Raw genomic sequence first — 14,844 nt, forward strand, 5'->3', positions numbered from 1 at the left:
AATATTTAGCTCGTACACACTCCAGAAGGCACAATTCTTGACGAATTTAGATGAAACTTGGTATGAGTGTTAGTAATCACCCATGGAGGAATCCTAATGAGTGTATTACTTGAATCTTTCATACTGGTAATTGTTACTGTACTGCTAAATATTTTTATTTAAAATGAAAGCTGGCAAGCTATTTCTATAAGTTGGTTTATGATATAACAATTTTTATCACTGAAATTGTTAGAAACTTTTTATTAAACTATATTACCAAATATCACAGTTATAAAGTTATGAATTAATATATATAGAAACTTTGAAGATAAGTTTTATCCCATTAACCCTGTATTTCAAAAAAATATCTTTTCTGACGAACTAAAACAAAAATATAAACATAATTTATTTTACACAAACCAGTCAGGGTTAAGAGACCATCATTCATGTACAACAGCACTGGTAACAGACTCTTGGTTAGAAGCATTAGATCAAGGTAAATTAACTGGTATTGTCTACCTTGACTTCAGTAAGGCTTTCGACCTGATTGATCACCGATTGCTGTTAAGAAAAATACAATTATATAAGTTTCATCCTAATTGTATCAAAATATTAAACTGTTACCTTAAAAACCGTCAACAGAGAGAATGTTTTAGAAAGATGGAATCTATTGAAAGATTTGTGAAGTGGGGTCCCATAAGGCTCCATATTTGCCCCCTTCTATATCTATTTCTCCACGCCAGAAAGTTTTGCGGATGCAAGATCGGCAGACCTGTTTTCTCAATTAAATTGGCTAACTCCCGAACATCGAACTTTATACGTATTTTACTCTTGAATAGGCACATTTCTTGAATCACGGAAGTTTGTAAATGCAGTGAATTGGATGCTGCAAACAATTTTGACGTATTGATCTTCCGTCACAAGCGGGCGACTGAGACTAGGTTAACTTCACGAGGCTGTGAAAAATGTTCCCCAAGCCAGAATCATAGGGGAAATTTTGCTGCAGTCCAACTATACTCTATCAGAATAACTCATTTTTTCCCAACAAACCTGACATTTGGAGTTATTCTATCCGACTGATATTGTACGAATTCGTTAACCGTCCCATTTTATCTTTGCCCAAAGGAGAAATGATTCTCTAAATAATTTAAGGATATCATGATTGATATGAATTTATATAGTGGTAAGAAACAATATTATTCATCAAACCTTTTAGTATATACTGTACACTTCAACTGAATTAGACTTGCCTCTCATCTTTCGGTGATTTAGTTTTAGATCTATTCTGGATTATCAAGTGTCAGCATGTCTTCTGTGTAAATACTGGTACAAGTAAGCTCACATGGTTTTAGGATCTTAAATACAGGATTTGTCGTGATTTTAATATGTGAATGAATTTAAAATTGCTCTGAGTTTTGTATGAGTTATGTGTGAAGTGGAATATAATTAGGCCTACATAATTCTACTATAATGACACTCATATACTAACATAAATATTGTCCTAGATTGTTAAAGGATGTAATGAGTAATAAGCTCACTTCAGATTTCAGTTCCCTCGCTGCCATTCTTGTGTTATTTAGCAACACAATACTGTTGCGAGAAACAAAAACTGTTTTTATTTTAAATTGAAAAGTGTTTCACGAGAATCCAGAATAATGGTTTGATCGGCAAAACTTTATCTCAGAGCATGATTCCTCCTTGACGCATAGGCCTATTATAATGTCATTAGTATTTAGTGTGTGACTAATTCACATCAGGGATATATTGTAAACATTAGTGACCACAACAGCCGAGTGCTATGATGGACAGTGTATAATGTTTTTAGTGTCATGTGCCTAATTGAGTGATTGCAATTTATAGCATTCAATGTTTAATGAAGGAGGTGATAACTAATAGCAAAATGCAAACGTTTTTGGTCTTTTGGATTTTGTTTTGTTCCATTAAGGCGGTTGTGAGACAAGGGACAGCACACCCGTCTAATACATCTGGTCCGTTTGATTTTGTGATTGGAAAATACCAAGATTTTCAATCCCAGGCGATGGACCTAGAAGCTCAATACTGTAGAAGTTCATGCTCTGAACGATTTAAAAAGTTGTATAAGGGTGATTCTAATTTCTTATGTGCACCGTGTTTTTGTGACTCTGATTGTTATAAGTATAATGATTGTTGTCCAGATAAGATTTTATTTGAGAAACCAGAAACTGAAATACAACCAGATACTAAATATGGCTGCCACGGAACCATCATTAAAAATGAACAATATCAGGAATTCTATCAAATGATTGACAAATGTCCAGAATCTTTCACCAATCAGGAAATCAAAGAGACTTGTCATAAATCCGATTCTCTCCATTGGAAATACGTGAAACCATATTTTGATTTTAAAACCAAAGAAACCTACCGAAATAAATATTGTGCTCTGTGTAATAATGTGATGAATTCTAAATCTTATGAAACGCAAATAACTTGTCAAACTTTCGATGATTATGGAAACTCGACAAATTCTACTGAAGTTTATTATCACGTGATCAATAATTATAAATGTCAGGTGAGATTTAACCCCCCAAAAACACAATCCATAGACAGGAGACAATGTGGAGCTGTTTATCAACCATTTTATTCTCAATGTAACGAGACCGGCTTGTGGCTATTCTTTGATGAACGTGTTGAACGAGCATGTGGACTTTATACCAACATTGTTAATGAAAAATATAAAAATATTTTCTGTCGGCTTTGTAATGAAAAGATCTTCTGGCTCGATTTGTTTGGACCATTCACCACACGTCCAATAGGTCACTTTAGTATGACCAGTTTATTAAATTTGGGTGGCGATGATGGGTTAATTGAAAAAACCCGGTTCTCAGACGAATCAACACAATTTATTAAAGGATGTTCAGATGATGAAATACTGAATCCATTATCTGTAAGTTTAATACATTTACAGTTGATTAAGAAGAAAAATCGATTGTCAAATTTTATACCTCAATTTCATGATCAATCAGGATGATATAGTTACCATATATTCTTAAAGACTAACCGCACCTTATACAACACGCAGGCTTTTTCTCATTTATTGAATTTTGAAAACGGTCATGTTCAATGTTTTAAGAAAGTGCACCATGCTGGAAAGTATTAGTTTTTGAAATATCACATTATAAGTTAAAGGGACAGTAAGGCCATTTTTTTTTACCAATCATACTTTAGTCTCAGAAACTGGATTTTTTTTAGCTGAACTAATCAGTAATAGTGTTCACAGTTCATCATCAAAATTTGTGCCTTCAAATCCATGTGTGTCCAGGATTATCAGCGTTTGAATGTTAAAATGACGACTCGTCAATTTAAGATACTCTGTGATATATAGAAAAAATATATATAGAAATAGTAAATTAATTCCTAGTTTGAAGTATTAATTATGTGATTTTCGTACATTTCTAGTTACTTCTGAAGACTAGTTACATAAATTCAACACTAAAATCAACCCCCTAAAATGGCCTATCTGTCCCTTTAATCTTTACAATAACAATGCAATATTTTTTCCATATAGCGGTTGTCTCCCTTCTCTATTTTCAGTGTGAATGTGAAAAGATATTTTGTATAGACAGTAAAACTTTCAAAAATGGTCGATGCCAATCTGTGTTTTTAGAATCCAATAGTTTTGGTTATGATATGTGTGTCAGAGTTGCAGGAACAATCAATACTACAGCACCAGAACCGTTCTTAGCGTTTGGTTTAGTCTTACCTAATTATGACTCGCCTTACTATCTGGTAGATCGTTATGCTACTCCAGTAAAAGTCGAGGACTGTGGAAACGGACTCGTGCAAATTATAGCCGATATTACAACTGAAATTATATTTGAGAATCCAGTACCTACAGATGTCACTGAACTAGACCTTGTTAATAAAATGAAACAGGTCGGCGAGGAAGTCAAATATTATGATGGAGATATGATATCCACATTAGAGCGAGATTGCCCACCTCCGCTTGAATTTACAGGAGCTCTAGGTCTTGATTCATCGTGTATTGAAATACCTACAAAACCATTTCATTCTAACTTTAATATAAAGATTGGTATGGACAAAGTATTGAAGGACATGAAGTTTATCCCGTTAAGTAAATTGTTAACGTGTACCCTGATTCTCGTCAATTCATCTCTAGTGACTCATGAACCCAGGATACTGACTCTGTTACATAATAATGTGACTCTCAGTTCGGGAGAGTTTGAAATCCAGGATGATCAGTTTGTAGTTTGTACTGAAGATTTCCTGTTTGGAACCAGTATTTTTGAATGTTCTCCGACTGATGTACACCAAAATACAACCAATGGAACGAGAGACGGGAATATTTCAGCAACACCTTTAGGTATCCTGTCTGTTGTTTGTACCTGTATTTCTTTATTATTTTTAATCATAACATTTGTGTTTTATTGTACAGTCAAAGATCTGAGAAATGTTGTTGGGGTTAACGTAATGGGGTTAATTATAAATCTATTTATAGCTCAATTAGTCTATGAATTTGGATTAGAACTTTCTGACTATCCAGTCCTTTGTAAAGCAATGGGTATTTCAAATCATTATTTTTGGCTCTCGGCAACATTTTGGATGAACTGTTGTACCATAGTTTTGTTTATGAAATTATCTTTCCCATTACATTCTCGAGCTTTTACAACTAAATATATTTTACTAAGAAGTAGTTTATATTCTACCATTACACCATTAGTAATTGTAGCCATCACCATTGTGGTCAATATGAGTAATAATGGTACAATAGGCTATGGTAATAGGGCAATATGTTATATGAGTTATGCTAATGATAGACGCTATGCTTTTGCCCTACCCCTGGGTTTACTGATTCTCACAAATATTGGATTGTTCAGTTATACTTTCATTAAAATCAGAGTGGATCAGGTTGAATCAATCATAAACAAAGAAAATAAAATAAATATATTGGCCTGTTTAAAACTCTCGGTAATTACAGGTGCTGCTTGGATTTTTGCCTTTATTTATGAAGCGACTGGTGCCATTGTTTTTGCGTACCTTTTCACATTATTAGTGGGAACCCAAGGGGTAATGATTTTCTTTGCTTTTATTGTCAATAAACGTGTTTGTATGTCTTGTAAGGATAAACTTTACGGTACATCAGACTCTGGAAGTAGTGGTGTATACAAACAGAAAAAATATTTACTGAAAACTGCCAGTGAAAGTCCTTTACCAAGTTTACCCAAAAGCAAATCTAGTACTGATTCAGACAGTGACCAAAATGCGAAACTTCGACCATCTGTACCCAACTTCAATGGCGAAGCTGTTTAGTTGTCAAGACAAGTGGGTACCATGAACAGTGGGATTATAACTATTCTGCTTTCGGTGTTATTGCTAATTCAGTCAATGATTAATGTTTCCCGACGTTGATCATAAAATCATGCAACATTAAAGATCATATTTCATTATGATTCTATGTAACGTTGATCATCAGCAAAGATGCGCGATTTATGTAACGTTGATCATCATAAAAGTTCCTGTTTTATGTAACGTTATTTTACTAAATGTTTCTTAATTATTTTATGTGACATTGATCATCAGTGAAGATTATAATTTTATGAAACGTTTTGATCATTAGTGAAAAGAACATGAATTTATGAAGCGTTGATCATTAGTGAAAAGAACACGAATTTATGTAGCGTTGATCATTAGTGAAAAGAACACGAATTTATGTAGCGTTGCTCATTAGTGAAAAGAACACGAATTTATGTAGCGTTGCTCATTAGTGAAAAGAACACGAATTTATGTAGCGTTGCTCATTAGTGAAAAGAACACGAATTTATGTAGCGTTGATCATTAGTGAAAACAACATGAATTTATGTAGCGTTGATCGTTAGTGAAAACAACATGATTTTATGTGACAATGATTAACAGTGAAGATCATGCTAAACTATTTAAATTCAAAATGATAGATTATTCTGTTTGTAGACTTTGTAATACGAATAGTATTGAAGATATGGAACATCATTCTGTTCCTTTCTTGTCCAAAGTTGCAGGAACTAGTCAAGCTTGTTCGAAACTTACTAATTGATTTTATGCATACTGGTTTTACTGGTACACATCTTCATTTATATATTTGACTTTCCTATAGACTATCTAGTTGTAAAAAGATTAATAATATTCTTAATATACAGTGGTGTAACCTATTTTAGTGCATATAAGGATTCAACATCACATTTTGTCAAAGTTAAAAAACGGAATTTTTTTTGTCTTAGTTGGAACAACTATATTCTATAAAATAATTAAAACTGGTTTGTTTCGATTTTCTTTATGAATCCCTCACTTTGACTCACATTTCATGAGCAACCAACTCGGCAACGGCGGCAGAATGCGTCACCTATTTTCGTGTACAATGTTTGATCTATAAATAAGTCTAGAGAACCACGTTGATACCCAGTGGTATAATAAACTTCTCTTAGTATTTATCTTTAATATCAATTCATTATAACTAGTGACAATTCCTAGAAAGAACCATGATTTCAAAAAAAAATAGTGACTGACAAAATAAGATACGTAGTGTGATTTATTGCTATAAGTCATTGAAACAACATGAGAATATGGTCCACTTTGTGTTCCATAGAATTTTTCTGCTGACACGAAATCCACTAGTTGATCACGTGTCTTCATTCTTTGGACTACATTTTAGCAGACGACACTTGGAATTCCGATCCGAAATTCGGCCGATAAAAAATTGTGACGTTTGTAACTGAAATCCGCCATTTTGTATTTGTCAAAGTATACTTTAATACATTTTACCTTGCTTGAAACTACTGGATTCATTCTACTAGCTGACATTGTACAGATAACCCATGTTTATCAAAACAAGCAAATGCCGAGATCACGCGAGGTCGCACATGTAAATTATTAATCATTTCTGGAGATGCACGTAATTAGGTTACTTGACTGTAATTCTATCATTTGAAAGATTGCAGTTATCAGACGTAGAAATTTGTATGTCAAAACCAGCAGATATGTTGATGTAATGCCTCTTTTTATTAAGCTCCTTAAAATCTCGTTAAACATTTGTATTATTATCTTATAGATAGTAATTTCAAAAGAATTTTATCTTATCCACCTTATATTGATGTAATTAACAACCAATTGTCAAACTTTTATAATCTATGTATCTTAATGATAGTTCATATTGATTTTGAATTCTAATTTTACATTTAATTTAACCCCATAATTATTTTAACTTTGATTGATACACCAACAGTTTTTCTCTTCCTTTTACTACAATACTATATTTTTGCAATATTTTATTTCTCTTTGTATTTGTATATTATTATGCTATGTAAATATATAACTAGGTTAATAACAGTGAAGATCATGATTTTATGCAGCGTCGATCATCAGTGAAGATCATGATTTTATGCAGCGTCGATCATCAGTAAAGATCATGGTTTTATGCAGCGTCGATCATCACTGAAGATCATGGTTTTATGCAGCGTCGATCATCAGTGAAGATCATGGTTTTATGCAGCGTAGATTATAGTCAAGATTATGATTTTATGTTACGCTGATTAACAGTGAAGATCATGATTTTATGTAACGTGGATAGTTTTATTTTTTGTTATTCAGACGTAAAGAGTATTATTTTAAGAAACGTTAATCATCAGTAAAGATCATGATTTTAAGAAACGTTTTTCGTTTTCAAGCTTTATTAAGGTTTTATGTAACATTGATCAACAGTGAAGAATTTATGTAACGTTGACCATCAATGAAAAGGTCATGATTTATGTAACATCGATCATCGGTAAAGATCATGATTTAATATAATGTTGTCATCATGATTTTGGGTTATGTTGATTGATCATCGATTCAGAATTTCGATTTTATATACCGTTGATCATCAGAAAATGTAAAGGGTTTATGTAACGTTGATCATCAGAAAATGTAAAGGGTTTATGTAACGTTGATCATCAGTTATTTTACTTTCTTTTTATTGTAATATTGATCTCCGGTGAAAATGGTAAAGTTATGTAACATTGATCATGTATCGTAATTTTTATGTTACGTAGTCCATCAGTGATTATTGTGATTTTATGTAACGTTGATCATCAGAAAATGTAAAGGGTTTATGTAACGTTGATCATCAGTAATTTTACTTTCTTTTTATTGTAATATTGATCACCGGTGAAAATCGTAAAGTTATGTAACATTAGTGAATATCGTGATTTTGAGTTATGTTATCGTGATTTTATGTAGCTCATCAGTGAATATCGTGATTTTATGTAACATTGATCATCAGTAAACTCTGAATCTTTACTAAAAACATGATTTTCACTGATGATCAATTTTTCAAGATTTTTAGTAAAATCAATAAAGACTCTGTCTTCATGCAAACAATTTTGTGTCTGATAATCATATGAAAACTGTCTCTATAGTGTTCACAAACAAATTTTGACGCGTTTTTACTAAGTCAAGGACAATAACTCAAAAATCATTCATCGAAAAATCGTCAAATTCGAACTTGACCAATGATGAGACCGATGAGAGGTCACTCCCGCTCCATAACAAGTAAGAAGTTATTCATAATCCCAGGGGTTGGGCTTTTTTTATTTGGTAGCCTTAATTAATGTACTGTGTTACCATTAAAAAAAATACATACAGATAATATAGGCCTATCGTTGCAGATTGTTTTTATTTTCAAAAGAGCGGTGTACATCATTAGATTGATAAGGTCCAATCACTTCGAGCGCATTCTATCATATTTTTGAATTTTACATTTTGGGTAAAAAAAAAAATTGATCATAACGTATGGATACATTATGTAAGCTTGACAGTTTCCGTACACCTGAGCGTTACTGAGCGTTACTGTGGAACATTCACAGTGAACCTGTTTAAGATCTGTTTTCAAGGATGTAGTAAACAGCTCCTGGAGTCGAGATTAGTCCCGATTCAGTTACCAGATCATACACTAAACACTGGTTATCCACGTAAGTAAATGATCGACAGAATACATGGCCCTTACAGCTGATGGCACATTGTATTAACGATTTGGTGATATAGGTAGCCAGTGGTGACAAGCTATCAGATAAAACAATGTTTCTCTTGAATAACACGTGGTATCCGCTGTTCAGATTGGGTATACAGCTGGTAAGTGGCACTGAAATATAAATTTATTATCAAAATAAAGTGTGATAAAAACGAAACGAAACATTAAATCTGAGAATTCTAGTGGGCTGCAATCTAATGACTGGATTTCTGCGGCCATCTTTGAGCTTTACTTATCTATCTTTATCATTGCTAAAAGAAGGTGTTATCGCATTCTAAAGATATGCTAGGTAACAACAATCCACAACTAAGATTTAACATCCGTTAATAATGTAATCCTAATGTATTCATCAACTTGATGGAGTCTGTGATATAAGTCATCTATTCTCCACTAGTAGTTAGCCTTAAAATAGAGAAATAGACTCTGGTATAGCTTACAATGGTGAAAGAGAGCTTTGCGAAATTAGGTACTGGAACATAGCTAAACATTCTGGATTGATATAATAGAAATGTTTCAACAGTTTAACATAATGTTAAAATAAAGTGCTTACCCGTAGGTAAGATAGCATTAGCATCTGTACATGCATCTTGAATGGCGTCAATAATATCGGATCCTGGATTATTGAAAAGGATAAGACACCTAACATCTCCTCTATATCCGGGCAAATATCGGCTACTAGCTCCAATCTGAACCGAAAGATCGCCATCGATTCCAAATATTCCACAAGTGTCATTAGTAGAGCTAAAGGAACCATCAACGATTATTCCAATTGAGTTCGATTCCACATCTCTTTTGATGCCAATAACGTACCATGCATTTGATGTAAAATTCTCTGTCAACGTTAGTGAGGCACAATTTGTTGTTGTTTTTGTAAATGCATTGAATTGAAGCTCTGTCTCTGTTACAACTATCTCAAACAGTGTTTGTCCCAAGATGGTGACAATCTTAATCAATGAACCAGATGATTCGTTCAAGATAAAGACATTGACTGTGAGAGTAAACGATTCGTCGACTTCAGTGCCATTTATTGGCAGCATAATACTCGCGAAAGGTGAACCGTCAACATGGACAGCGTGATTAGGTAATGTAGGATGTATTTGTTCAAACCTCAAACACTGACTGTTTCCATTGACAGTATTGGTCCTTATATCTCTCGTTAACCCTTTATCGTCCAATGGCCAAACATGATTGGTGTCCACATCGTATTGTACTCTATATGGACACCATGGAACTGAAAATAAAAAACTGAATTACAAATGACTTCGCTTCGCATTCAATTCCGGCCATAGTTGATTATAATATCATGTACAGTTTTTAGCTCTGAAGGTTCGCGAGTATATGAAATAATAGGCCAACTGATAGATGTCCAGGTTATTGAAGATTTTCAACATTCTGTTTTTTTTTTTTTTGTGGCACAAGAAATAATCACTTGGAGCCTCACACAGAGCGTGCACAACAATATGTAGAATGACTAGACTATAAAGATACCTTGGTAAGCTGGGATTTTTGGACTAAGTCTTTCGGAGATAGCGAGGGATAAGCGTAATAAGGTCATAGGCGTAATAAGGTCAGAGCTCAAAATAAAATTCAAACTTACTTGAAGGTGTTGATGGCCAAGTGCTTTCCTGTGCATGCTGAAGAACATCGGGTTCATGCATTGGGTCGATATTGTAAGCCGTGTCTACTGTATTATATAAGGAGGCAGCAGTAATAAAACCTAAGAAAGGTTCACTAGGCAAGAGAGGCGACTGTCCATCACCAAATCGTAGTTTTCCAGGCAATTTCAAGGCAAAATATCGCGGTGTTGAAAAACCATTCATGAATGTATTGGTAAGGAGAATGAATTCTCTTCTATTATAAGTTGCATAAACGTGGATACTTAGTGATACTTTAGTCCATTCATTGACTAAAATTGAATTGCGTCTTCCAATTTTAATCTTACCACTTGAGTCAGTAAAAGGCAGTATAGTTAAGTTGACTTGATCATTATTAATAGTCATGTACATTTGCCATGGCAACTGTCCATTTGTTTCGTCGGATACATAATGGAATATAATTCCACTTGAATTTAAAGGATAAATGCAAAACGATAGTGTAAAATCTTCCAGAGTTGCGTTCAGCGGAATTCTGACGTCAATATGTTTTGTTCTGTTCCTGTCCAAATAAAGCGATGAATAACTGAGTTTCGGGTGTTTAGGGCCGACAGGAAAACAGTCTGTAATGTTAGGAAAAACACCAATTTCATTGTTCACAACGTCATAGGTGAAACTATCCTTCCCCAAAGGCCATAAGTACAAAGGTGGACTTAAGGCCGAAGAACTAGTAGTGTATGAAACTGAAATGATAGAAAATATTGAATATAAATCTTTATGGATAAAAATCAATTTATTTCTTAAACACGACGTTTCGACAAGAATCAGTGGAATCGTGTCGAAACGTCGTGTTTAAGAAATAAAGTGATTGTTATCCATAAAGTCTTATATTCATATTTCGTGTCAATCACTAAATGACTATCAAACAGGATAGAAACTATTAACCACAATTAGCACAAAATCAAAGAAAATGAGTTCTTAGTTCTATCTTTCTGCACCCGATTCTGATAAAAAGCTGCGCAGTGAAATTTTTCAGGATATTGGCATTAGCCTTCTCTTGTCATTAGAGAAACCACTTAAAATTCAAGAGACCCCGGTATAAAGAACATAAAATGCAATTAAGGCCCTTACCTAATAATATGAAAAGGAAATTCATCATGCCCAAAGGTTGGAAATAAAATAACGAGTTCTCTTAAAAACTGATCAAGTCATAGATTTTTCCAACATCTCATTGGTTGGCCCACTAGATTCGATTTTTCAGTGTTAATTCTGCGTTCCAAGTAAAAGGAACTTGTTTAATATGTAAATGAAGGGCAGTCTAGAAGATATCTTGAAGAATTTCATTAGGAAAAAGACAATATAACTGAAATAGCCATGATTATCAATAGATAAAGATAATATCATGGAAATCTCAATCCACATTTTCAAGCTATATTACGAACCGCGCGTAATTCTAATATTGCTGAAGTTGGTAAATGTTTGATTGGATTGTACGCTACCGAATACAGGACACCCAATTATAGCCTTCGATTAAACTCGCAGCCAAATAATTTACAATCTTCGTCTGGAGTGCGCTGATTGACTGATTCTTACAATCTAATCTAATCGCTGCATTTACAAACTCCTGTAAGACAATAAAAGTGGCTATTTCAGTCAAGGTATTAGATGCAGTTTGTAATAGCAAATGGTAAATATATCTTAACCGTAACTCCTAATACCTAATTGTTTCAAATATGAAAAGGAATTTCTTGTTGTGGTTTGTTTTCATTATCCAACATTATAATGTGGTCGTATATTGCCGTCGGTCCATCTGTCCACAATATTGGCTTGTCAACACAATAGAGACTACAGTTTTCATCCAACCTATATGAAATTCCGTGTTATCATTAATAATGATAAGATCTTAGTCAAATTTGAGTCTGACGAGTTTTCGCTGAACATAATTTAAGTTATTGCCCTTGACTTTGTAAAAATGCGTAAAAATTTGTTTGTTAACACAATAGAGACATCAGTGTTCGTCTGAGTTTAATAATTTGTTGAAGTTGTGTTAAATGTGGCCTGTGAACAGTATTTGTAAGACTTTTATGAAATTTGTTGTGTTGGTTTAAATCAGCAATATCTTAGACATAGATATTTGGTACGATTTTTAACGGATTGACAAAAATTATGACGGAAGTGGGCGTAAAATTGCTAGGCAACCATTTGTTTCAAATTTTTTTCCTTTCTGTTATCTTCCGGTAGATCTTTCTGCATATGAACAAAATTTTGGGTTGTAAAGATTTTATTTTCGTTATTCTAATAGAAATTGTCCATGTCGCCATGTTACTTTTAAGATACTAACAAGAGGAGGTTTACAAAATATGTCTTCTTGTTTTTAATCAATAATATTTGTACAATATTGAACTATTCTTGCCTTGTGATATTGTATTTTTTCAGTCAAGCGGAAGAATGTTAACTTAAGCACTCAAATCTTGCTTAAAAATAGAAAATATCACATCATGTCACTATTCATAATACAAGTGCAAGCAAATATATTGATGAATCGATACATCGCGATACAACATGCCAGGCAAACTAGAAAAATAATCTATATAATATACACATTTAAAGGGAGAGCTTCACCATCAAAATTTGAACCTTCAAATTCATATATATCCAGAATTATCCACGTTCGAAAGTTAAAGAGACGACTCGTCTTTTCTTGAGACTCTGTCATACATAGCAAAGACATATAGAAATAAAAAGTGAAATTCTTAGTTTGAGGTATTTTTGAAGGGATTTTTCGTACATTTTCTAGTACCTCTGAGGATTGTTTACATAAATTCAAGACCCAAATCAACCCCAAAAAATGTGGAAGCTGTTCCTTAAATGCATGAAAACAGTAGCAACAATATAAGCCTATTGAAAATAAATTACTAGTAATAACTATTATTATCTTATAAAATACAACAGTAAAATACAGTGTATAGTAAGTCGTTTTGGGTTTTTTCTTATGTGTGTGGTTTTTTTTTAATTGAACAATTACAGTATGAGAAATAAACAACAATAAAATCTATAACAATATCGATCGACTGTAGAATAATAACTATCACTCTGATGTAAAAACATATGCATTGAATATACAAACATTAAAATTATTAAAAAGTATATGCTTTATTATAAACCTATTACATATTGAACTATGCAAGTTTTACATCCGAAAAACACAATGCACAGTAACATCGCCAGGCTTGTACAAATGTTATGCTCTTTTGCCTCTTTACTGGTGATCAAAGTTACATAATTTATGATGGTCAGTGCTACATTAAATCAAGCTCATTACTGATAAGTAATGAAAAGTTTTAAAAGTATGACCTTTCCGAACTTAACGCTAAATACAAACATGATCTTTACTGATAAACAACGCAACATTAAATCATAATCTTGTCTTAAAATATATATTTTGACTAATGCCTTAAAATATATATCTTGACTAACGCCTTAAAATATATATCTTTACTGATGCCTTAAAATATATATCTTTACTGATGACTTAAAATATATAGCTTTACTGATGACTTAAAATATATATCTTGACTAATAACTTAAAATATATATCTTTACTGATGACTTAAAATATATATCTTGACTAATGCCTTATATATATCTTTACTGATTCCTTAAAATATCTTGACTAATACCTTAAAATATATATCTTTACTGATGACTTAAAATATATATCTTTACTGATGACTTACAATATATATCTTTACTGATGCCTTAAAATATATATCTTTACTTATGACTTAAAATATATCTTGACTAATGCCTTAAAATATATATCTTGACTAATAACTTCAAATATATATCTTTACTGATGACTTAGAATGTATATCTTGACTAATAACTTAAAATATATATCTTTACGGATGACTTAAAATATATATCTTTACTTATGACTTAAAATATATATCTTTACTGATGCCTTAAAATATATATCTTTACTGATGCCTTAAAATATATATCTTTACTGGTGACTTAAAATATATATCTTGACTAATAACTTAAAATATATATCTTTACTAATGACTTAAAATATATATCTTTACTGATGACTTACAATATATATCTTTACTGATGCCTTAAAATATATATCTTGACTAATAACTTAAAATATATATCTTTACTAATGACTTAAAATATATATCTTTACTAATAACTTAAAATATATAACTTCACTGATGACTTAAAATATATATC

At 32.4% G+C, this 14,844-nt stretch overlaps 2 protein-coding genes across 2 annotated transcripts; one reads left to right on the forward strand and one right to left on the reverse strand.

Moving 5' to 3' along the window:
* Positions 1 to 1,879: 1,879 nt before the first annotated feature.
* LOTGIDRAFT_159638 (hypothetical protein) lies at positions 1,880 to 5,286 on the forward strand (the record flags this gene model as incomplete). The annotated part of the gene is made up of 2 exons (XM_009054138.1): positions 1,880 to 2,902; positions 3,550 to 5,286. The coding sequence occupies 2 exons, from the start codon at positions 1,880 to 1,882 to the stop codon at positions 5,284 to 5,286; spliced, it is 2,760 nt and encodes a 919-aa protein (XP_009052386.1).
* Positions 5,287 to 8,858: 3,572 nt separating this feature from the next.
* On the reverse strand, positions 8,859 to 11,019 carry LOTGIDRAFT_159639 (hypothetical protein; the record flags this gene model as incomplete). Its single annotated transcript, XM_009054139.1, has 3 exons — positions 8,859 to 9,124; positions 9,564 to 10,244; positions 10,611 to 11,019. The coding sequence occupies 3 exons, from the start codon at positions 11,017 to 11,019 to the stop codon at positions 8,859 to 8,861; spliced, it is 1,356 nt and encodes a 451-aa protein (XP_009052387.1).
* Positions 11,020 to 14,844: the final 3,825 nt, after the last annotated feature.

The sequence above is a fragment of the Lottia gigantea genome, assembly GCF_000327385.1.
Source record: "Lottia gigantea unplaced genomic scaffold LOTGIsca_21, whole genome shotgun sequence".
Taxonomy (NCBI): Eukaryota; Metazoa; Mollusca; class Gastropoda; family Lottiidae; genus Lottia; species Lottia gigantea.